This window comes from Pelodiscus sinensis, chromosome 3, assembly GCF_049634645.1.
Source record: "Pelodiscus sinensis isolate JC-2024 chromosome 3, ASM4963464v1, whole genome shotgun sequence".
In the NCBI taxonomy this organism is placed as follows: Eukaryota; Metazoa; Chordata; order Testudines; family Trionychidae; genus Pelodiscus; species Pelodiscus sinensis.
Window position 1 is genome coordinate 185379950 of NC_134713.1, and position 23620 is coordinate 185403569.

Here is a 23620-nt window from a genome sequence, read left to right on the forward strand (position 1 = left end):
ATATAAATGTTAATATTTAAAAATAGAAAACAGCCTTCTTCTGACTCCAGGTTGATCCAAGAGCCCAGGAAAGGGTATTGGGGGAGGGGAGGGAGAAATTCAGGAAGATATTAGTTGGGGGATAGAGAGAATAGGGTGGCTGGGAAGGAACATGGATTGAGTGTAGGGGATGGGAGAGCATATGGAGGGTTGACATGGGGCCATAGTAGCTTGTCTTGGATTGCAGTTCTAAAAGGGAAAGAGAGAATGTGGAGGGGGCAAGACACTGGTAGGAGCAGGGAGGAAGGAAATTAAGAAGCCCTCACGAGTAAAGAGGAGCAGGAATACAGCAGGAACATGAAATAGGAATTTGGGTGGGTTAAGTGGAGCAGGTTTCCAGAAATTGAGGATAATATGGAGGTGGGGAGCTAGCTGGCTACTATAGTGTAACAAGCTTTTGGGATGTTCCTATGAACCAATCTTACTAGAAAGGGTTCCTTTGACAGATGTTAATTTAGTCCTGCTGAATCACTGAGGTAGGTGACCTATTACCCCACCACTGCAGACAGTGGGAGAGAGTAAGAGGACCTAAGGAGTGGACTGACAGAAGGTAGGAGCCCAATTTGCAGCCAAGCTCAGGGAGTAGGCCTGACCTAAACTTTATGTTCTAGTGTTAATTTCAGTGCAATAAAACTAAACCCCAGGACGTGGGTGAATTTTGACTCTACAAAATGTATGTCTGGATTGTATATTAGAGCAGATTGGGAAAGATTCACACTGAATAATACTAAAGCAGAAAAATGTAATTTAAATGGTGGATTTAAAAAAAACATATTCTTGATGTATTTAGGATTAGTATTCAATATCTGTTAATTTTTGCTCTTTTTAGTAATGTTGTCTCAATAACTAATCTCAGATGACACCATTTCCATAAGCAATCACATTCACAAGCAAAAGAACTGTATGCTGTAGAGACCAAAATGAAGCCATAGAACAATGAATGGATTATATGACTATAATTTATACTCAAAAAGGTAGATTTAAAAGATTCCACTTATGCCCAATGGAATGTAGTTACAACAAGTAAATAGAATGTTGCTTTTTGAAAATGGAAAAACGATTAGAGGGGAAAAAATCAGAGGGGAAAATAAAAATGGTTTTTCTTCTTATTTAGAAAATCCAGTAGGGTCTTGATTTTCAAGCAGATAAAGTGTAATTTTTATGACTGCTATGTTACATGCCATTGAAACTGAATAATGATATTCTCCTGCCAAGCAGGTAGGTATAAATAATTTTTGTTAAATATACACATAATTAAGACCTGACTCCTGTGAACACTAATTAATGTGTTCACTTCACATATGCAAGTAGTTCCATTGAAGTCAATTGGACATCTCATCTGCTTAAAGTTAAACATATGCATAAGTGTATGTAGGATCAAAGACTAAAAATGTACTTATGCAAATATATGAATTTGGATTCTTGGCATAAAAATGTGGCTGTTACCATGAAGGCAGGAAGGAATTATACATTTTTATTTGAGTTATTGCATGTAATTTTGGGTATTTTCTCTGACATTTTAAATTCTTGCCTTTCTTAAGAGGACACTTAATTTGACATGACTAATAATTTGAGTATGAATTAACTTGAGAAATGTAATATTAGTTAACCAATATAACTTAATAAATATACGTTTATTATTTTCAATCAAAATATAGTTTCTATGTATCTTTACACTGCATTTCTTTATTAATAACTGTCAAACTTCAATGCTTATTAATTTCACTTATAGTTATTTCTCTTTATCACATAACTTTTTCAAATTAATTATAGTTAATCCAAGAGATACATCAATGCTCAAAAATTGGAAATGAGAACATAAAAAAGTCAGTGAGAAAATAAAGTCGAAAGCGTATCTCAATCTAACCCCAAAAATACATTACAATTTCCAAAAAATAATTTTTCAACCTCTCAAAAACCGCTCAAAATATGGAAGACTGGAAACTAACAGTTAAGACTGCAACCAATTCACACAGGCCATACATTCCTGCTTTACATACTTTCAGCCCGAGGAAGTTGCATCTTAGTTCCCTTCTTATTTGTAAAGTGAAGAATATGTTACGAAGCAATTGTAAAGTGCCATTTCCTTATCAAGGGCTATATTTCCAATATACTGTAACTTCAATAGTACAAATGTTAGTTGGTTAACATTATAGGAAACAGTTTACAAATACTAAGATTAAAGTAAAACACCATGGGCTAGATGGAACTGTATCTTTTTATGCTAGTTGAGAAACTATTCTCATATACTTATTATATTTCATAATCTGAAAGATAATCACATTTTTCTTTTAGTCATAAAAAAATCTTAATACATTGTTAACAGGAATCTCATGGAAATCTGAAATATATTAATGCATCTTGAACTAAATACTTTTGTTTTTGGAGGTAGAAATACTATCCTACAGAAATTATATGTTCTGCACATTAGCCAACATTTTATACGCTTGCAACCTTAACTATTTCCTAATTAAGTTTTTTTTTAATTTATTGATATATCCTGACAAGTTGATTGATGGCCATCAATTGCAATCCCTCAACACAAGCACCACAGGCAGTATTCTAAACATTTCCCAATTATGTAACACACTGACACATTGGTCAAGATCAGATGTCACAGGTAAATACCTTTTTTTTTTAAACTCAGCACTGCTGATTAGGAAAATAATTTGGTTTATAGAGAAACTCTGATGCGCTTTCTGTAAAACTATATTTCAATATTATATATTAAATTACACTGAAATAATTACCTCTTCAGGGGAAAAAAATAAACAAGGTCAAACACTCCTAAAAGATATGCCTATAGGTTAACCTTTACATTTATAGGCAGTAACCTTTTACCTTGTTCCCTGACAATTTACAGGATGGGGCAGAGTGGAGGGAGGGAGATGCTTCAGACAAAGAAAATTGTCTTATTAATTCATAGATGTTATTTTAATTGGTTAGGAGGAGTCATTGTCAAATGCGTTACACATCTGCATGGAATTTATACACAGCCATTGTTCTCTGAGCTGCATTCATTCCAATGAAGGGCACACAGGGTTATCAGGCAGAACTGTGTGAGACCAGGAAATAAATCTGCAGGAAGCAACTGAGATACTCCATGTAGCTGTCAGGCAAAGGGTTACAAAGTGATGAAAGAAAAAACTGCACAACAATAATAACAATTATTTCTTTAGCACTGGGAATTATATACTATTAGGGAGATGGACTAAAAGGTTTTCATTATAGCTTATCATTTACCATCAGAGTTTTATAAATAAAATGATATTATTTATTTCACATTAACAGAGCATTTTTAAACATCTATTCAGTCTGTGTTTTATAATCCTTCTTGATTAGCCATTACAATCATGGGATCTTGAAGTTTTAAAAACACATGGCCATAGAAAGCTCTATGATGTCACAGATAATCCTCTTAGGTCACCACAAGATGCCACATATTATTATTAAAAATATGTCAAGGCATGCACTGTCCCTGTCCAAAATTACAGGAATAGATGGCAACAGTTCATAAATTTCTCATAATTTATTTCACATTAGCATTATTTTAATGATTAACTGGTTTTTGGGTAACGCTTTAGTGTTCAGAATACATAAAAATATGACTGCCATTTGCAATTTTAACAAAGCTCTTTGTACAGAATGAAAATGAATACATAGTCTCTATCATTTTCAGATATATTTCCATTGCCAAAAAAGTCATGCATCATACTTTAGTAGAAAGATATTTTGTTATACATTTTTCAAATAGCTTAAAATGAATATTTTAAAAAGTGTTTACAAATATAAAATCATAGCATCCACACGACTAACTACTAATAAAGCCACTGTGAACTGATTTTCAGTTATATAAGTTTATTATAAGTAAATCAAGTGGAAAATGAGCATTTTAAAATGTATCCCTCTAGGGACAAGCCCTGGCATCTTATGAAAATTAAAGTTTCTAACTATAGTGTAGGACACCAGCAGCAAGCAGCAACAGAATGTGTTCTTGTAACTCCTAAGCTGAGATGTGTTTATAACTCAGATCAGTGAACTTGTTTCAGAACATCCCTTTATAATACTTCCATCAAAAGGGCTTTAGATTTACCTAATATAATATTGGTTTAAAATCCTTGGCCTCGTACACTGCCACATAATATTTCATTAACATTTTAAAAGTCTTTTTTAAAAAAAGTTACATTGAGAATAATTTTTATTAAATGTAATGTGTAATAAAAAATACAGCACACATTACCACTTAGCTTCATTAACTACGCTGGATAAAAGTGTGTGTGAACTTTTTTTTTTTTTTTAAATATGAAAACTGGTAAAACAGCATTGATTATGACCAACTCAGCAATCTCTTTTAAAGCAATGGACAAGTCTGGAAGCAAGATAACTTAAGAACAATAATATTTTGTATTTCTTTTAAAACGAAATGATTAGAGAAATACAAATGATCACCAAAAAACACCTCTCTCTTCTTCCTCCTCTATTTACAGTTAATGTAGGCCATACAAATATTAAACCCTAATGCCAGCTTGGCACTTGTTGTGAATGTTAAAGACTATGACAAACTAGAGTCAATAATGCATCCGATTTGATCCACAGGAGGCTGAATACCTTCTGTGAGCTGCAGTTATGACCTTACAAAACAACCTCTCTTTCCCAAAATTAATAAAAACCTGCAGCGAAGGCAAAATTGAAGCTATGTGTTTTTTTTCCCCTGGCAATTCTTACCTTTTTGTTGTTCTCTTTAATATCTTGAGGATTCAGGGACTTGTAGTCACTGAGGGGGAAAATGGCACAGTGGGTATGTACAGTATTTGATAAAAGCAGCATTTTTAAAACAAACTGAATCTAAAAATTTGACATACAATAATATCCTACAGTAACTAGCAATTTCACAGCAATTCAATCAACAAAACTAATAGTGTGGAAAATTAAATAAATAAATAAATAAATAACCCCCCAGTGATTACATGTTTCATTGCCTGAAGCCTTCCATCTAAAAGAGAAGTTAAGGCAGGGACTAGAGGCCAGCCTTGACAACCAAATTTACCATGAGGTAATCCGTCGTTGTCAATGTACAAAGAGCTACAGGCTTATTTGTCTCATCTCATTTCAACACTAACACAATTTTCATAATCATCTTGAAGTCAGGTTTTTTTTTATATAAGATTAAGAAGACCAAAAATGTATCATATGAAGGAGAGAAAGGATTGTTTTTGGAGGGGAGAACAAGGGAGGCCACAAAGTTTGGCCATTTGCAAATTACTTTTCCAACAAAGAATGGTGCCCTGGAAATGAAAATGATGAAACAGACAAACATTTCAAGAACTAAAAGTGAACAGTGTGGTTTTATTCTTCTGTATACATATTTGCATCACATATGTAAGATTTAGTGTGATAGTATTAATGTTACAACTTACATTAAATCTGGCCGAAAGTGGTGTAATATTGCACAGAAAGATAAACCATTCCTCCATGATGTAGTAAAATTAGTGATTTTCACTCCCCTATAGTTTTTTGTAACTTCTTTGCACCAGACAAGCAGTGACTGACTGGCATTTGGCTTTCTCCCCAAAACAGGACTTGGTACTGGGCTTGGCTAGAAAAAAAGAAAAGAGGAAAACATAAAAGAATTTAATGGAAGATGAGAATTAACATTAATTGACCTAACTAGATGATCTGCATCCTTTGATGTCAGTTTAGGTCCTTCAAAGCTGTCAGTTTACAATGACTGTAACTTGCAAAAGACACAAATCGTAAGTTATTATCTTCAGTCGTAGCCTTGGGCACTTGCCTCTAAAGGATGTAGATATACAAGATTCTAAACTTATATATGAAATCAGGCCAAGAATTGTACCAGTGGAAACACCGTGTTCAAGTGCTTAAATACTTAAGACATACTATTGCACAGTCTGTGTTATGTTACACACCCTTAAAAAGATTTTCCAAAATTCAGTCATGTAAAATCATCCCCACAAGTCCTTTCACTTTTAATGAAGACAACATTCTGACCGGATCAAAAGCAAGGCATATCAGGGTCAAAGTTTACCACAATTTGTGATCTACGATTGCAGCACAAAGATCAAAGTCACTGTGTGTGACAAATATACTTAATACATTAATCTTGTATACATTCAAGTGTAAAGTTTGCAGGTGTACTTCTCACATTCAAATACTCTATTATATAAAATGTAATTACAGCAAGATATTTTAGTGTCATTTATGAAACATCACAGCAAAATTGCTATTATAGCAATTTTCATGAGTTCTCCTATTTCCCTCAATTTATTTGGAAAAAAGATTCTGAATACAAACACTGAAGCTGGATTAACTCTGAATTTAAGACAAACAATATTAGCTAATAACATATCTATTACACAGGTTTTATCAATACATTTTTAGCACAATAAAATAGTTACAAGGAAACAACATCTTGGATGCAATAGAGAATTTTATATTATATTTATTATATTTATGCATTTATCAACATGTCCTTAATTTTCTTGAAGTTAAAAAAGCAATTACTAATTCTAGTTGATGTTTCAAGAAAAATATATTTCCACGTCAAAAAAATGTTTTAAACAGTTTAAAGTGTTCTTGCATAGAACGAAAGGGTCTGACTTCATTTAATGGGCATAAATCCAAAACTCCAGGACACTCCCAAGAAAAAGAGTTGAGCACATTTTTTTAAATATAGTGTAATTGAAAATTATATACAGCTACCAAACATGCCACTTGTTCAGCTTAAGGCTGTGGACCCTCCAAATTAAAGTAAAAAGGGAGCAAGTCATTCACTATATCACAGCCACTTAAGTTTTAACAAGTAAATCCTCTGTCCCTGCTGCCTGTTTGTGAAAGACCAAGTATGCCCCCACTTGACTGAAGCGTGTCAGTGCTCAACAATTCAAACTGTCAGCCTCTCACAATTTGATTTATGTTTTTACTAATTGTAGGGAAGGTAACTTACAATACCTATAATAGAAATACCATGCAAGTCATTTATTATTTTCCTTACTTGCCAGACTAATAAGTTGTTATATAAACAAACCCACCTCATCCTTACGGACTGTACAAATTCTACATTTTATTTCAATTTTGTATTAATGTTTAAATGTATGTATAAAATAACTGTTAAAGGATTTTTCAATTCAGGTAACAGTTTAAATCAAGGTGAACTAACTGTAGCTTTTCCTTTAATAATATGACTGACATGACAAACATTTTTCAAGTTAAATGCATTAACATCTTCTTACAAAATGAGAGTGAAAGTAATATCTGACATACTTTCTTAAACTTTGTAAATATCATCACCATAAGCCAGATTCTGTCCTAAGGAATATCACCATCTAGAATCTTTATTAGAATTACTCCATGTTCACTCTGCTGTAACTGAAATCACATTCTGGTTTTGTCTTTTTTACGTATTGATTACGATGAAGAAAAGAGACAAAGTGCTAAATTATGGTATCCCAAGCTTTTGGCATTTGAGTATGAAAAAATGTGTTTGAGATCTAAATAATTATACACTGAAGTAATGTAGAGGATAAAAGTACGGTAACAGCACTGTTATAACATTTAGAAATACCTCAAACCATCCGATATTGACTTGCTGACAAGATATTAGAAACTATTACAGGATTGACCTACATAGGTAAATTTCACAGATTTCATGACACTAATATGATTATAACATGGATAGCTATAGACAGCATTTTACATTGTAACTTGTTGCTAAAGCACTCCACACTGTAAAATGTTAAATGTTCCAGTCAACATCTAGAGTCTTTTTTTTTTTTGGTCAATTTTCAAATGACCTGAAGCAACACTGCCTTTTACATGCCTTATTTACAGATACAGTATTTAAGTACACTGAATAATTAACTCATTTGATAACTATATTTTTTTAAATAATTAGTGATGATTATGTCGTAAAATTGATATTCTAGTGGCCAAATCTAACATTTCAGCATATTCTTCACAAATTAAGGTACTTTATTAGACTTAAATTTGAAATGACACTGCTAGAAAAACATTCATTCAACTGAAATCACAAGAGAGTAGGAGGGGTTGAGTTTAAATTTAAGTTGTGGTTTCTAAAATGATTTCCCACCCCAGAAGGAATAACACACTAGTATCGTATGCTATAATTATATAGATTATCTTGTTTCCATCTAATAAAAAAGAAATTCTATGCCATTCTCTTTTCTTACCCAGATTTAATACCTGAAAATATATTGTAGGACGGTGAAGTAAATGCTATGATATGTATATATATGCCTCTTTCACACACTAATTAGGGCTTTTGATAGTCTCCGATAAAGGCATTGTAACCTGTACATATATGGAAAAATATGAATAGTAACAGAGTGATGAGCATACATTATGAAATTACCTGGTAGAGGGGGACACGCTCATTTTAATTAAAAAAAAACCTCTTATCATGGAAAACATTTCCTTTGAATACATGAATGCAATGTCAGTACCAGTGGCACATCTCTGGCATATAGTTGGTCTATAAGATTAAGGGGAACACTACTGGTGGAGAAAATGAACACAGAATGAGCTTTTTCTAGCTGTCCCCTCCAACAAGCACTCACACACAGGCTACGTCTAGACTATATCCCTTTTTCGGAAAAGGGATGTAAATTAGATGTATCGCAATTGCTAAGGAAGCGGGGATTTAAATCTCCCGCGCTTCATTAGCATAAAAATGGCTGCCGCTTTTTTTCGGCATGGAGCTTTGTCGGAGAAAAGCACCAGTCTTGACGCTGATCTTTCGAAAAATAAAGCCTTTTCCGAAAGATCCCTTATCCCACAGTGTTTTCAAGTTCAACTCAAGCTCACTGAGCTCATTTGGGAAATGACTAAAAAAAAAAAATGCTTGCTTTTAAAACAAGTTGCTAGATTTGCTCATATTGTTGTTGAATCTAGTAAATATTTTGAGCTACAGCAGCAAAATCTTCACATGTTGCTTTTTGACAGAGGACTGAGGAACAGTTTAAAATTAGGCAGTGTCATTCCAATGTATCAGAATAATCATTTTGGCTCAGACCCACAAAGAGACTTGGGCACTGAAACACTGAGCATTGCAATAGTTAAGATTTAGGCACCTTGAAAAAAATTACTGGAATCCACACACTCTCCATTTGGTACCTAGGATTTTACTATTATGCACAGAGAGGAAACAGATGCCAGGATACAGAGAACTCATGGAACAGCCTCTATTCTCCTACCATGGGCTGTTTCTAGTATGCATAGAGCTATGACTATTCTTGGATACTGGACAGTCCCTTTGAACTGTTGCAGCCCTTCCATGTGTTTACAGTTTCAAGGGGTGCTCTAGCTAACTCCAGGGGCTGAATCAGTTCATGGCAACCTCAGAATCCAAAAGCTGCAAAGATGGAATAAAAAGCCACTTTTGCTTTCCCCACACTCCAGAACCCAGGCGGAACCTCCTGAAAAATACAGCGGAGAATCTGAGCCATCAGGACAGAGTTATTTTCTTCACTGTAGTGGTAAGTTACCTGGGCATGGCCTTAGCAGTTTTGCTTGCCAGGGTGAAAAATGCCCCCTCCCCAAATACCCTAAGTAGTCATGGGGTAGAGGCTGGGCGGCACAGTAGTTTGGTGTCTCCCGTAAGATTGCAACCAGGATAACTGCCTTGCTTACCCACACCTAGAATCTGCCCTGAAGTCTGCAACATATTACAGCTAGCAAACAAAACACAAAGAATCTCCTCCTTCCCTATTTGGATCAAAGAGCTGTTCAGCTATTATAGATTCTTACAGTGCACAATCTGATATTACCATTTTCTAAACAACAAAATTTGGGGTTCTTGCTATGTGACAACCCTAATAAGATCTGCCACCTAACATCTCGTACAAAAGTAGTCAAAGAAGCCAAACACACTAATGAACAAACCATGTTCAAATATTTTACAACATATCTTGTAATAGCTCTGCTCTCATTTAACTTTCTGTACACGGGACAGGGAGAAACATGTCTGATCTCCAAACCTTAAACAGATTATAAGGATTTACACAACTTAGAAGCTTCATAAGAGCCATAAATTCACTATTTTTATTTCCCATATGTGATTAATAGTAAATATGAAATTAACTTCCAAATCTCTCCAGAATCAGATATTTAAACCTTACACCACACAGTCCCTGTTCTTCTGTTATGTGCCCACAGCTATTATGGATATGCAACAAAATATATACTTTATCTTAAAAGGCTTAGTCATAAGCTTTTAATTGTTTTTCAAAAGAAGTGGCATTAAATAGATTTAATTTTATCACAACCTAACTATACAATGTTTAATCATAACCTTAATATTCAGACATCTGTCCAATTTAACATGAGGCTGTGATAGTTGAAGGTCGGGAGATTTGGAAGGTGAGCAGGAGGGTGGAATCCTTAGACCATGCCTAATGTTGGCTGTCAGTCACGTAAGTGAAATAATTTTCGTTCTTATGGATTTTCAGTTGCCAACTAAATGTTTCTGAGGTCAGGAGGTTGGAGAGTGCTTTTTCAAAGCAAGCCTGGGAAAATGCAACGAAAGCAGAAATCGTACTATATATGCTACTCTTTGCTTATAGCGTGGACAGCACACCCTCTCAGTCAAGGAGACGGGGACAAAAGGAATCATATAAGTCTGAGGATTCTACTCTCTTCCTCCATGGTCTTCAATATTATACTGATCTGCAGGAGAGGCAGAGGGAATTGGTTTGCAGTGCTGTGGAGATTAGTGACATGCAGGGCAAGTGGGATAGGCCAGGGGACGGCCGGCAACCTTTGGCTCATAGTCCATCAAGGTAATGCACTGGCAGGCCGCAAGGCATTTGTTTACATTGACTGTCCACAGACATGGCCTGCTGCAGCTCCCCACTGCCATAGCTCCCCACTGTTCCTGACTCAACAGGAACTGTAAGGAGTGGCGGCCAGCACGTCCCCGTGGAATACACTGATGGGCCGCTTGGTGAAGGTTGTTGACTCCTGGATAGTCAGTAAAGACAGAATTTATTGCAAGGTATATCCTATCCTAATTGGTTAGTTTTTTTGTGCTTCCAATGGGCTTCTACTCTTGCTGGGATCTAGAGACAATATACTCTTTCAAGGCAATTCGTACACTGCTCAGAGTTTAACTATAAAAGAACATAAGAACAGCCATCTAGCTCAGATCCTGTCCTCCACCAGTGGCCAATGCTAGGTGCCAGAGAAGGAATGGATAGAACACGTAATCATCCTGGCTATCCTGGATAATAGCCACTGATGGACCTCTTCTCCATGAATGTATCTTGATGTTTTCTGGACCCTGATAAAGTCTAGACCTTCAAAGACTCCTCTGGCAAGGAGTTCCACAGGTTGACTGCTCTGTGTGAAGAAATAGTTCCTTTTGTTTGTTTAAAACTTGCTGCCTATTAATTTCATTTGGTGACCCCTAGATTTTGTAATATGAGGAGTAACTAGCACTTTATCTACTTTCTCTATACAGTCATGATTTTATTGACCTCTGTCAGCCCGTTAGTTGTCTCTTGTCCAAGTACAAAAACCCCAGTACAGAAGCCTTTCCATACCCTTAATCATTTTTGTTGCTTTTTTCTGATTTTTTTTTCTAATTCCAACTTTTTTGAGATGAAGAGACCACATCTGCACGCAGTATTTAAGATGCAGGTGTACCATGGATTTACACAGAGGCAATATGATATTTTCTGTTTTACTATTTTCCCAACATTCTGTTCGCTTTTTTGACGGTCACTGCACATCGAGTGGATGTTTTCAGAAAATTATTCACAATGACTCCAAGATCTCATTCTAAAGTCGTAACAGCTAATTTAGACCCCCCTCATTTTATATGTAGAGTCTGGATTATGTTTTCTGATGTGCATTACTTTGCATTTATCAACATTATCAGCATTAAATTTCACCTGGCATTTTGTTGCCCTGTCACCCAGTTTTGAAAGATCCTTTTTCAGGTCTTTGCAGTCGGCTTGGAATTTAACTATCTTAAGTAATTTTATATCACCTGAAAGTTTTGCCATCTCACCATTTATTCCTTTATCCTGACCATTTATGAATATGTTGACTGGGGCTATGTCTAGACTGCAGGCTTCTTTCGAAAGAGCATCTTTCGAAAGATCGCGTCTAGACTGCACGCGGATCTTTCGAAAGAAAAATCCGCTTTTTCGAAAGAGAGCACCCAGCGAGTCTGGATGCTCTCTTTCGAAGACGGCCTCTTTACATTGAAGAACTCCTTCTTTCGAAAGAGGAACTTTCGAAGGAAGGCGTTCTTCCTCGTGAAACGAGGTTTACCGCCATCGAAAGAAAAGCCGCGTTCTTTCGAAATAATTTCGAAAGAACGCGGCTTGAGTCTGGACGCAGGGGAAGTTTTTTCAGGAAAAGGCTACTTTTCCCGAAAAAACCCGAGTCTGGACACACCCTAGGACTTGCCACAGAACAGACCCCTTGGGGTCACAACTATTTATCTCTCTTCAATGTGAAAACTGATCATTTTCACCTTCTCTTTATTTCCTATCTTTTAACCAATCCATGGGAGGACCCTTCCTCTTATCCCATATCTTACTTTGTTTAAGAACCTTTAGTGAGGGACCTTGTCAAAGGCTCTCTTGAAAACTAAGTACAATATATCCACTGGATCCCCCTTTGTCCATATGCTTGATTCTAGTAGATTGGTGAGGCATGATTTCCCTTTAGAAAAACCATCTTGACTCTTCCCCAACAAATTACGTTTATCTATATGTCTGACAAGTTTGTTCTTTACTATTGTTTCAACCAGTCTGTCTGGTACTGAAGTCAAACTTACCAGCCTGTACTGCCCAGGATCACTTCTGGGGCTCTTTAAAAATTGGCGTCACAATAGCTATCTTCCAGTCATTCTAGTTATCTTTGTAGGGATAACATATTAATGTATTGAAAATGATTCCCCCAAATGGAAGTGACTTCCCATAGCTTGCTTTTATTTGGTATAACATCTTCCCGTCATATGCTTTATACCCACAAGACAATCCTCGATGATGATGCATGATATCGAGTAGAGCATATAAAAAAAATAAAGCCACTTCTGTAACCTTCATTATCTAAGCACAATACTGATTGTAGCTCTCCTCTCTTACTGAGTCATATCTAAATATTATGGAATAGGAGCTCTATATGGATTGGTGCTATACAAATAACAGTAATCTCAGGACAGGTGCCGGGACTCTTTACATACTAGCATCTGAATGTTAAGACCTCTCAATTTACAGTGGACACGGGTGGTGTCACTCATGCATGAAGACTTGACATACTATGTCAAGACATTGTTAGAACACCACTACCTACTCCCTGAGTGGTTCTCACTGGCAATCTCCACATGACATATCAGTGCATGTGGCTCCAGGTTAAGTTTGGCAAGGCTTCTTGCTTAGATTAGGGGGTGGTTAATTTGGTTCAATACATCACTAACAAAACCGGGGTCCAATCGGATCTGGATGCATCATTATGCATCCATCTTTATTCATAGCCAGGCACATGGAAATGTTTTGTCAGATGCATGACATGCATCCTCCCACTACACCTTTAAAAAGAGCTGGTTCTTTAAAAAGTTGCGATACATGGCATTTACAGAGGTGGGACATGCCTCTCTCCTGCCTATGGCACTTGGGGGCATGTCCTCCGCTCCCCCCCCCCGATGTGTTGCCCTTGCCCTCTGCTATATTTAATATTTTGTTTTTTAAAATGTACCTCCCTATACCATCACCTGTTCATCTTAGTTCCCTTCACTCAACTGAGTGGAAAGGATTTTGCGTATGCATTTGGTCATTACCATTAGGTTTAATTAGTACCACTCAACCCAGTGAAGATTTAGACACATTTCAACTAGGAATCCTCGCACAATGGGCTCCTAGTCCCTGACTGGCACCCCCAAGTGCTACAATAATATAAATAATGATAATAATGAGGTGGCCGTCTGGCTACTGGACTAATAGGATTTTTTTCTCTCTTGTAACAAATGATATCTCAGATCCATGTACCAGCTTCAACCTGTTGTTGCTGAGCCTTTTGTAAAGCCTCATGCTATGGCACCTACACGATGAAACATTCCTGACATAGCTCTCTGGGAATGTTTGCAGCCATTGCACACCCAGCTTGACAGGCCTGAATGATGATTTTAGAAGACCGATGTGGATGAACAAGTCAGGGAATTTGAGCACAAATTGGAGAAGCTACAGGCAGGAGCAATGTACTAGAAAGTGGCAGATTTTGTTTTGCTAAAGAATGGACACTAATGGAACTTGAGTGTTTTGGTCAGTCTTCCCCAGCTATCTGTCGTCTGCCCTATAACATAGACTTGCCCCTTTTGCAGTGCTATTGGAGTATCAAACAATCCCGGAGGGGAATACTTTGTGTTGGCAACTTTCATAAATGGTGCCAGATTTAATGGTGCCAGTTCCTCTTAGGACTGCTTCCTTTGCTTTTTTCTACGATTTGGTTATGGGCAGGGGGGTTGATGCAATTTCCTGATTTTTTTCCAAGTCAAAATATGTGCAACAATCATAACCTAACCTCTCCCTCCCCCAGCATTATCAGACTTTGAATCCTGAACATACATTATTGAAGGACAAATAACTATCACCTGAACTATAGGAATAACTATACTAGCTAAGAGGAGGAAAAGATTATGTCCATGAGCCACTAGAGGTAGATGCTTAAAAGACTCAAAAAACGGGCTATCCACACCCAAGGTAAAAGACCTGGCAAGCTCCTTCTAAAGGGCCGGTTGGCTAAGTGGATGGGATCTGGCTCCACCACCTTATATAGGCAGGTTCTATGCATCCAGCTTATGTAACCTCTCACAGCTGAATGAGTCATTGCTTAAAAATAAGGCTGGGAAGTGTATATAATTATTAACCAGTCAGCAGAAGTGAGTTGTAAACTCAGACTTCTCCTAGTTCCTAGTTGTTAATAATTTGCAATATGGCAGTGCCTACAGGGACCATCAAGGATTGGGGGCTGCATTGTCCTCTCAAAGGGGGAAAAATGGGCTCCCTATAGCCACATCCTGAGAACTGGGGATGAGGAGAAGCCTGGCCCAACCCACCAGTACCCCAGGTTCCCCAGTGCATTGTGTGCTTCCGCTGCAGCATCCCATCTGCAGTTTGAGCACTACCTGGAATGCAGAAATCACTGCATGTGCACTGGCCTTCTGCCAGGGTGGGAATGTTCAGGGTTTCTGGCATACTACCAAAATTAAGCAACGCAAACCTCAGCTCTAGATGGGAACTGGCAATTTTCATAACTTATAATTCTGCTAAATCCAAACTAAATGAGCAAAATAGACCTCTCTGGCCCCAAGGCTACTACTACCTTTCAAAGGCCTGCTGCAAACAATGGAGGTGTGAGAGCACCTAAAAAAAAATTGGTCACGAGACTCTTTATAATGGAAAATGTTAAGCAAACTAAAAAAAATAGACCCTTCCAGCTCTTCCTACAAGTAGTGACTTCTCCCTTACTGAAGCGCTTATAAAAGCACTTCTACTTTTCTGTTACACGGTCCCTACCTCCATCAGTTCCACAAGGCATTTGTTTTTCATTTCATCAGACAGTCCTAACATCATACACATTGGTTCTGCAGAGTTCTGATATTATTCCTTTTTTGGACAGCTGCAATTTCATTCATGTTCATTCTAGGGATATGAAAGGTTAACTAGTTAACTGGTAAACTGCACCTTAACCCGGCTTACTGGTTCTGGTTAACCAGTGGGGGCTGGAGAAGCTCCCCACCTGTTTCAGGCAGGGGGCTGTTCTGGCAGTCCTGGAACAGCCCCTGTCCACGGCTGACTGGGTGGGAGTGACGCCTTCACTTGCTCACCTTTAACTGTTAATCGGTTAAACAATTAAATGTGATGTTACAACCCTAGTTAATTTACACCATAGACATTACTTTCCTAGATGAATTATATAAATGTACAGATATTTTAATCTTTGAAAAAACTTTGCTTTTAAATACACTGGAACCCTACTCAGTTCCTGGATCTGCATAGGGATAACACCACCAAGCAATGTTCTCTCTAATTTTTTCCATCCATGTGTAGAATAAATTTTATTATACACACTGAGGCATATGTGAATGTGCACCACCAATAGAAACACATGCTGTCAGCTATTGCAAGCTGTGGGCATTCTGCTAATCAGCTGGGTTTCACCTGAATCTCTCCTGGGTGGCTGCCCAAGAGCACAGCTTATAGGGAACACTGCCACCAAGTCAAATAATCTATGTGCTGAGAGGCAAATAAGAGATATGTTTAGAGATGGTCCTAGTTATCTAGGCAATACACCCAACCTCTTAATGGAAGAAGATGATAGAATGGGAATGGAATCCACAATTTTGGAGAAGGTGCAATGATCCCTATGATCTCAGACAAAATATTATTGTCCTAGAAAGTGAGGATGGATATATACATAGCTAGGGCTCAACAAATAATGCAATCTACTCGCTCATGGCGAGTAGACTGCAACCTGGAAGAGCCGGGTTTGGGCGATCTGCGCATGTGCAGAATGATTTGCACATGTGCAGATCGCCGAATAGCGCCGGCTGGTGAGCAGGGATCACCACGGTTCGGCGAGCCCTGTATATAGGAATGGGAGTTTCATTAAATTGGGCTGGTTTTAGACTTGCAAACCAGATTAGGGATGTTAAGTAGCAGTTAACTGGCTAATCGAGTAGTCGATGGAATTTCTATTGACTACTCGATTAGTTGATAAGGGCTGTTGCAGTGCTCACTCCTGGCTCGCACTGAGTCTCAGCACAACTGAGCACAACCCCCCCACTGCCGCTCTACTATTGAAGGGACAGGGGAGCTGGCACGAGAGGACTATTCACTGAATTTCAGCCAGAGTCCTCTCGACCGTGTAGTTGACCAGTCGACTACTTGTTTACATCCTTAAACCAGATATTCACTTACTTATCTGAACCTAGTATAAGAGCATCACATTTCACATGAGCAAGATCCACAGCAAAGCCATGATGAACAAAATGCTCATGAACTGCCTCAGATATATTGCTGAAATTGATTAGTCTAGAAAAGATATTTTTACCACATGTTTTTATTAACACGAGGCTCTAAACGTAAAATACATGCAGGGAGACTGGTTTAATTTTTGACATTCCCAGGAAGCTGTTGGCCAACATCCCTTGAGCTAGATTCAGTACAGAAGTAGAGCGAGGGGAGTAAAGATAGTTTTTAGCAACTTCTACATTCTTTCAATCCTGGGATCAGCCACTGGCAGGAAGAAATGGATCCATACACTATATATGTTGTACTTATCTCATCACACAACAGGAAATGAGAAATGGAAGGGAATATATTGATCTATTTTATTTCTTGATGACACATGCTAATTATGTGTGAGAGTACTCTGGTTTCAGGCAAAGGTTCTCTCTCTTTTTCACATATTGCTTAACACAGGGCACAAAATCAGGAAAGAGATCTTGGAGTTATCGTGGACAGTTCTCTGAAAACTTCCACACAGTGTGCAGCGGTGGTCAAAAAGGCAAATAGGATGCTAGGAATTATTAGGAAAGGGATAGAAAATAAGACCCAGAACATCTTATTGCCCCTGTATAAAACTATGGTACGCCCACATCTTGAATACTGTGTACAGATGTGGTCTCCTCACCTCAAAAAAGATATTTTGGCCTTGGAAAGGGTTCAGAAAAGGGCAACTAAAATGATTAGGGGTTTGGAACGGGTCCCATATGAGGAGAGGCTAAAGAGACTGGGACTTTTCAGTTTAGAAAAGAGGAGACTGAGGGGGGATATGATAGAGGTCTATAAAATCATGAGTGGTGTGGAGAGGGCTGATAAAGAAAAGTTATTTATTAGTTCCCATAATAGAAGAACTAGAGGACACCAAATGAAATTAATGGGTAGCAGGTTTAAAACTAATAAAAGGAAGTTCTTCTTCACACAGCGTGTTGTCAACCTGTGGAACTCCTTGCCAGAGGAGGCGGTGAAGGCTAGGACTATAATAGAGTTTAAAGAGAAGCTGGATAAATTCATGGAGGTTAGGTCCATAAAAGGCTATTAGCCAGGGGATAAAATGGTGTCCTTGGCCTCTGTTTGTCAGAGGCTGGAGAGGGATGGCAGGAGACAAATCGCTTGATCATTGTCTTCGGTCAACCCTCTCTGAGGTACCTGGTGCTGGCCACTGTCGGTAGACAGGATACTGGGCTAGATGGACCTTTGGTCTGACCCAGTACGGCCGTTCTTATGTTCTTATGTTCACTACATAAGTCTATACTAGGCATAATATTACATAAGTAGAGATGCACACATTGGCATTGGTACCAGTTAAATCAGGCCTGGGCAAAATATGGCCTGCGGGCCATATCTGGCCCAACAAACCATTAGATCTGGTCTACAGAGGCAGTGGGGAACCTCAGGCAGGCTCCCCTGCTTGCCCTGCACACTGCTCAGAAACGTGGCTGCGGGGCACTCTCTTTGTGAATCCGAAAGGGAGGGGGGAAGATTCCAATGCTGCTGTTGCCCCCGGCGCAATCCTACTGGCTGGTTCTGGCCAGAAACTGGCCAATGGGAGCTGCTTGTTTGAATAACAGGCAGCCACGAAGCACACACCCCTCCCCTCCTGCTCAGTTACTCAGCACAGGGCCGAGCAGGCAGAAACATTTTAAGCTCTGCAAGCCTTTAGCTCTGCAGGCAGGCAGGCAGGCTGGCTGGCTGGTTTGGCTGCTGGCTCGTAAGTTTCTGGCCAAAGCCTGCCCCTGGCATGCCTACCCTCTCTTCCCCAACCCTCTGCTTCTCCACTCCTGCCCTGCTATTCTATATTCATCCGTGCCCTCTACCAGATCTGGCACTCAAATCTCCTGCCCGAGACCACAATCCTCTCCTAACCTAGGTCAAATCCCAAAACCCTGCATCTCAGTACCCTGCATTAGGTCATAACTGCCTCCTTCACCTAAACTGCCTCCCAGACTCCAGTCTCCCTCCTGCACTCCAATCCCTAATCCCGAACTCCCTTCTGTACCCAACCTCCATCCCAGACCCTGCACCTCCCCCATTAATACCATAAAAGAGTGAGAACCTTGACAGCTTTCCAGAATCTTGCAGTGGCTCCCCCATCAAAAATTATTGCCCACACCCAAGTTAAATAAAGACCATAACTGCCAGTAGCAAAATAAGCTTTTGGAAAACCAATCCAGATGAGATTAGGGTGTCAATTGAGTGGTCCTTCAAAACACAGAAATATGCCTGTTTTTCCAAGGGCAAGTCAACATTATAGTGCTACAGTGGTACAGCTGCGCCATTGTAGCGTGACTGGTGAAGACGTGCTATGCCAATGGGACTCCCTCTCCTGTCAGCATAATTACTCCACCTCAGCAAGATGTGTAAACTAAGTAGTTGGCAGAATGTCTCCCACAGACATAGTGCCAGTATGGACAAAGTGACACTTGCATTTCCCACGGAGTGGGACAGCTTTTTCACACTCCTGAACAATGTAAGTTAGATTGACTTAACTAATAGCATAAACCTTCCCTCAGGTATTGTACTGCCTCCATTATCAGAGTCCTAAACACTTCACAATCTTTAATATATTGATCTAGGTAAGCTGGGTATAAAAGTACTATTATCCCCATTTTACAGATAGAGAACCAACATACAAAAGACGAGATTTTCAAAGGCAATTTAATGAAGATAGTAAAAACCATTCCAAAGAGTTAAGCACTGTCCATAAGTAGCGAAGGCGGCTCTCCTCCCGTAGGCGGGGGCTGTTCCGAACTCCTGCCAGCTGGGCCACCATGGGCAGGGGGTTACTTCTACTGGGGGGGGGAGACCCTCTGGTTAACCAGTTACCTAGTAAGCTTGTCGGTAAGGCATAGGCTAACTGCTGAACCATTAACAACCCTGGAAAACAGGCGCCTATTGGGATTTTCAAAAGTTCCTCACTGCCTATCTTCCACTGATTTCAATAGGAGTGGGACAGGAAATTGAGCCCAGCTCTCCATTAGGAAACCCTTCTTCTCTGCTACAGCTACTATGTCAAATAATTATTTGGTGAATAACAAATAAAGGCGAAAGATGAGTTCACATTGTATTCATTTCATATGAAGTGGCCACTTATGCACAAGAACCGCCATATTGGGTCAAATCAAAGGTCCGTCTAGCCCAGTATGCTGTCTTCTAAGAGCGGCCAACGCTAGAGGCACCAGAGGAAATGAACAGAACAGGAAATCCAGCCCTGTCCCCCATTTCCAGCTTCTGGCAAACAGAGGCTAGTGACACCATTCCTGTCTATCCTGGCTAATAGCCATTGATGAACCTAACCTCCATGGATTTATCTAGTTCTTTTTTTAACCCAGTTATAGTCTTGGGTTTCACAACATCCTCTGGCAAAGACTTCCAAAGACTGATTGTGCGTTGTGCGAAGAAATCCTTCCTTTTGTTTGTTTTAAACATGCTGCCTATTACAAACACTCATTAACCAGATATATTTGCAAGTATTCAGAAGTATGACCCTCCCCTCACATTTTATTGGTTAATTACCACACTAGTTCTGTGATTGGAGCAGGTGGACAATTTAACGATCCTCAACACAACATCCTTCCTCGCTGACTGCAGACAGATTACAATGGTGAACAGGAAGAGTTCCTGAGATAGGATATTTTTGAAGGTTGGAAATGTGTCCCCATTTTGTTTTTTTATCCTTTTGCTTGAACAAATCTTTATATCGCATCTTCAGAATGCTCCCTGGTATTTTAACACACTGCCTAATGATATCATTTTAAAGATGCTCAGATGATTTGGATGTACCACCATACACTGGGCTCCGGAACCCAAGTATCTCGCTCAGAATTCTAACTGACATGGGAGTTATAAATGCTGGTTGTCTCTCAGAAGCAGGTTGTCACACAGGAAGGCTTCCTCCTACCCAACATTTATTCTTGATTAGTCATGAGGAAGTTTAAACATCTAGGGCAAGATAAGGAAACTTTCAGCAATGAGACCATCAGTCGTTCATCTCTAGGTCACAAGTTCAACTCAGGCTCAGGTGAGTAGTCACCAAAAGTTACCATGTACAGGTGAATTTGGTGGTCTTAGTTTAGTTCCTACTGGGTGAATTTGCATATTAAAAAAATCCTTATAGCTGGGTGACACCAACAGGCAGAGCTGAACCTGGGACCTTTGTGTATGAGCTTCTACTGCATGAGTTAAAAGCTAGTCTGCTCTCAGCTAAGGCGGTAGAGCAGACTCATTATTTTCTTTGTAAGTGATCTCAATGCCACTACATGGGACAGCACACCACACCAAGAAGGTGAGTAGGTTACAGCTGCATCAGCGGGCACAAAGAGACGGGGACAGAATGAGCTTGGAGACAGATGAGACCTACTGAGTAAGGACTGGGGCAGGGCTACATTGTGAGGATAATTGAGTACTTCATTAACTAACACCTTTCATTAGTAATAAATTAATATCAATAATTATAACAGAAAACAAAACCAAAACAAAAGTCAGGGAGGATTTAAATATGATAGAGCCTTACTCTGTCATCCTTAATCTTGTCGAGTAGTCACACCAGGTGGGCTACTCAAGGAATAAGATATTACTCAATGTGGATGATAGGGGCAAAATTTGGCTCATAATTTTGGGCAATATGTATGTGCTTTGTATATTTTTGCTTTTATAATCATTTTTAAGAATTAATAATTAAAGGTGAAATTAACAGCAATTAAAGATTTCACTGCTCTTACTTTTAAAGCGTGACTCAACCAACAGTTATGAGGTTAGCAAAGAGATCAAAAAAGGATAAATGTTCATCACGCCAAGTTGGCAGTGTGCCCTGCTTTAGAAAAGGCCTTACATTTTCCCCGGGAATCGCCATATCATCCAAAATAGCTTATTGCCAGGACCTGGGAAACTAAAACACAGACCTAAAAAGGTTATATAAAAATATCATTTTGTTTTAAAAACATATATTTGCAAATGTTCAAGTCACAGTAATTACAGCTGCTTGAAAAAAATACACAATTTTCATGCTACAAGTAAAATTTGGTGTGGTTATGCTTTAGCACTCAACAAGTAAAAGCTTGTAAATGAAAAGTTGAAACATAAAGGAATGGCAAGCATCACGTAAGAAATCAGAACCTTCTTAGGAAAAAATAGGAATTCACTCTTGAGCAAAAGTCACAGAAAAGTTGCAGTGATTGTAAAGTGCTTGCAAGTAAGACTTTCCACTGCGTGCTTATTTTGAAAGTTCTTATTTAAGCAGATCTTGGTTAAAAAAAAGGAAAACCTAATCCAACTGCCATGCTTCACTCTCAAATGATAGCTTACTAACACCACCACAACAGTTGGAAACTGTCAAAATATTTTATAGCTCAATTATAATTGCCATCCAAGTCTAAGCTTGCAGTAAGTGGGCGTTAGCCAGCTCTTAGGCGATACGAAGGCAATACCCAGCAGTGACTTTTCTGTGTTTCGGTTTACATATGTTAAACTCCTGAAAAACCCCAAGGGTTTACTTTATAAAATTTTGAATGAAGTACATTTACGAACATCAATACAGAGATACAGTATGGTAATGATTTCAACATTTTCAATACAACCGGTGCTTTCTGAATTACAGACTTTGACTAGAGGATGTTTTAGCCAGTTTAAATTTTCCAAAAAATACTGTAACAGATTAATATAAAAATCAACTATGACTAACAATAAATAAATACTGAGAGTTTTGTCCAAACTCAAGATGTATGGAACAATGATTTTGAGTTTAAGAGATGTTGCACTGGGCAAGAAGTACAGATTTCTGACTTCAGCTAATAACAATTGCAAACAGCCAAAAAGTGAAATTAAAAATTCCAGTACTGTATAGGGATGTTAACAACTTTTTAATAAGTGCTTTTAATATGCATAATTATAGCTTAGAAGAGAATTCTCTACAATGTGCTAGGTTTTCTTTTATAGACAATATTCCATGGAAAACTGTCTTTTTACGACAGAACATAAGAACGGCCATACTGGGTCAAATCAAAGGTCCATCTAGCCTAGTATCCTGTCTTCCAACAGTGGCCAAAGCCAGATGACCCAGAGGGAGTGAACAGAACAGGTAATCATCAAAGGGACATCTGCACAGCAGTGTTATTTCAGAGTAACTGACGTTATTGCATTTCCACTACAAGCCTTTATTTTGAAATAATGTTGAGCTGGAGGACTTCTTACTTCGACTCATGGTAACCCTCATTTCATGATGAGTAAGGGAAGTCAAAGGAAGAGTGTTGTGCTTCCTGCAGTGTAGACAGAGCCAACAGCCAAATTAAGCGATTTTGACTTAAGCTACGCAATGACGGAGCTGAAGTTGCGTGGCTTAATTTGAGTTTAGCCCTGCTGTGTAGACGTACCCCAAGTGATCCCTCTCCTGTCGTCCATTTCCAGACTCTGACAAACAGAGGCTAGGGACACCATTCCTACCTGACTCATCTGAGTACGTCCACTGGAAAGTTTGGGCTCCCCATTTTGGAGGCTCTCTGCGGCAGCCGTCCCAAACAGTCCTATAGATGGGACAG

General features: G+C 38.7%; 1 protein-coding gene across 11 annotated transcripts in view; it reads right to left on the reverse strand.

The window, feature by feature from the left end:
* Positions 1-23620, reverse strand: part of EHBP1 (EH domain binding protein 1) — a 337547-nt gene that overhangs the window by 97804 nt on the left and 216123 nt on the right. For all 11 annotated transcript variants that reach the window (XM_075925601.1, XM_075925605.1, XM_075925600.1 and 8 more), the window contains 2 exons: positions 5457-5635; positions 4765-4813 (listed from right to left, as the gene is read on the reverse strand). In XM_075925601.1, the coding sequence (XP_075781716.1) occupies positions 4765-4813; positions 5457-5635 (228 nt within the window). The remainder of the gene's footprint in view (positions 1-4764; positions 4814-5456; positions 5636-23620) is intronic.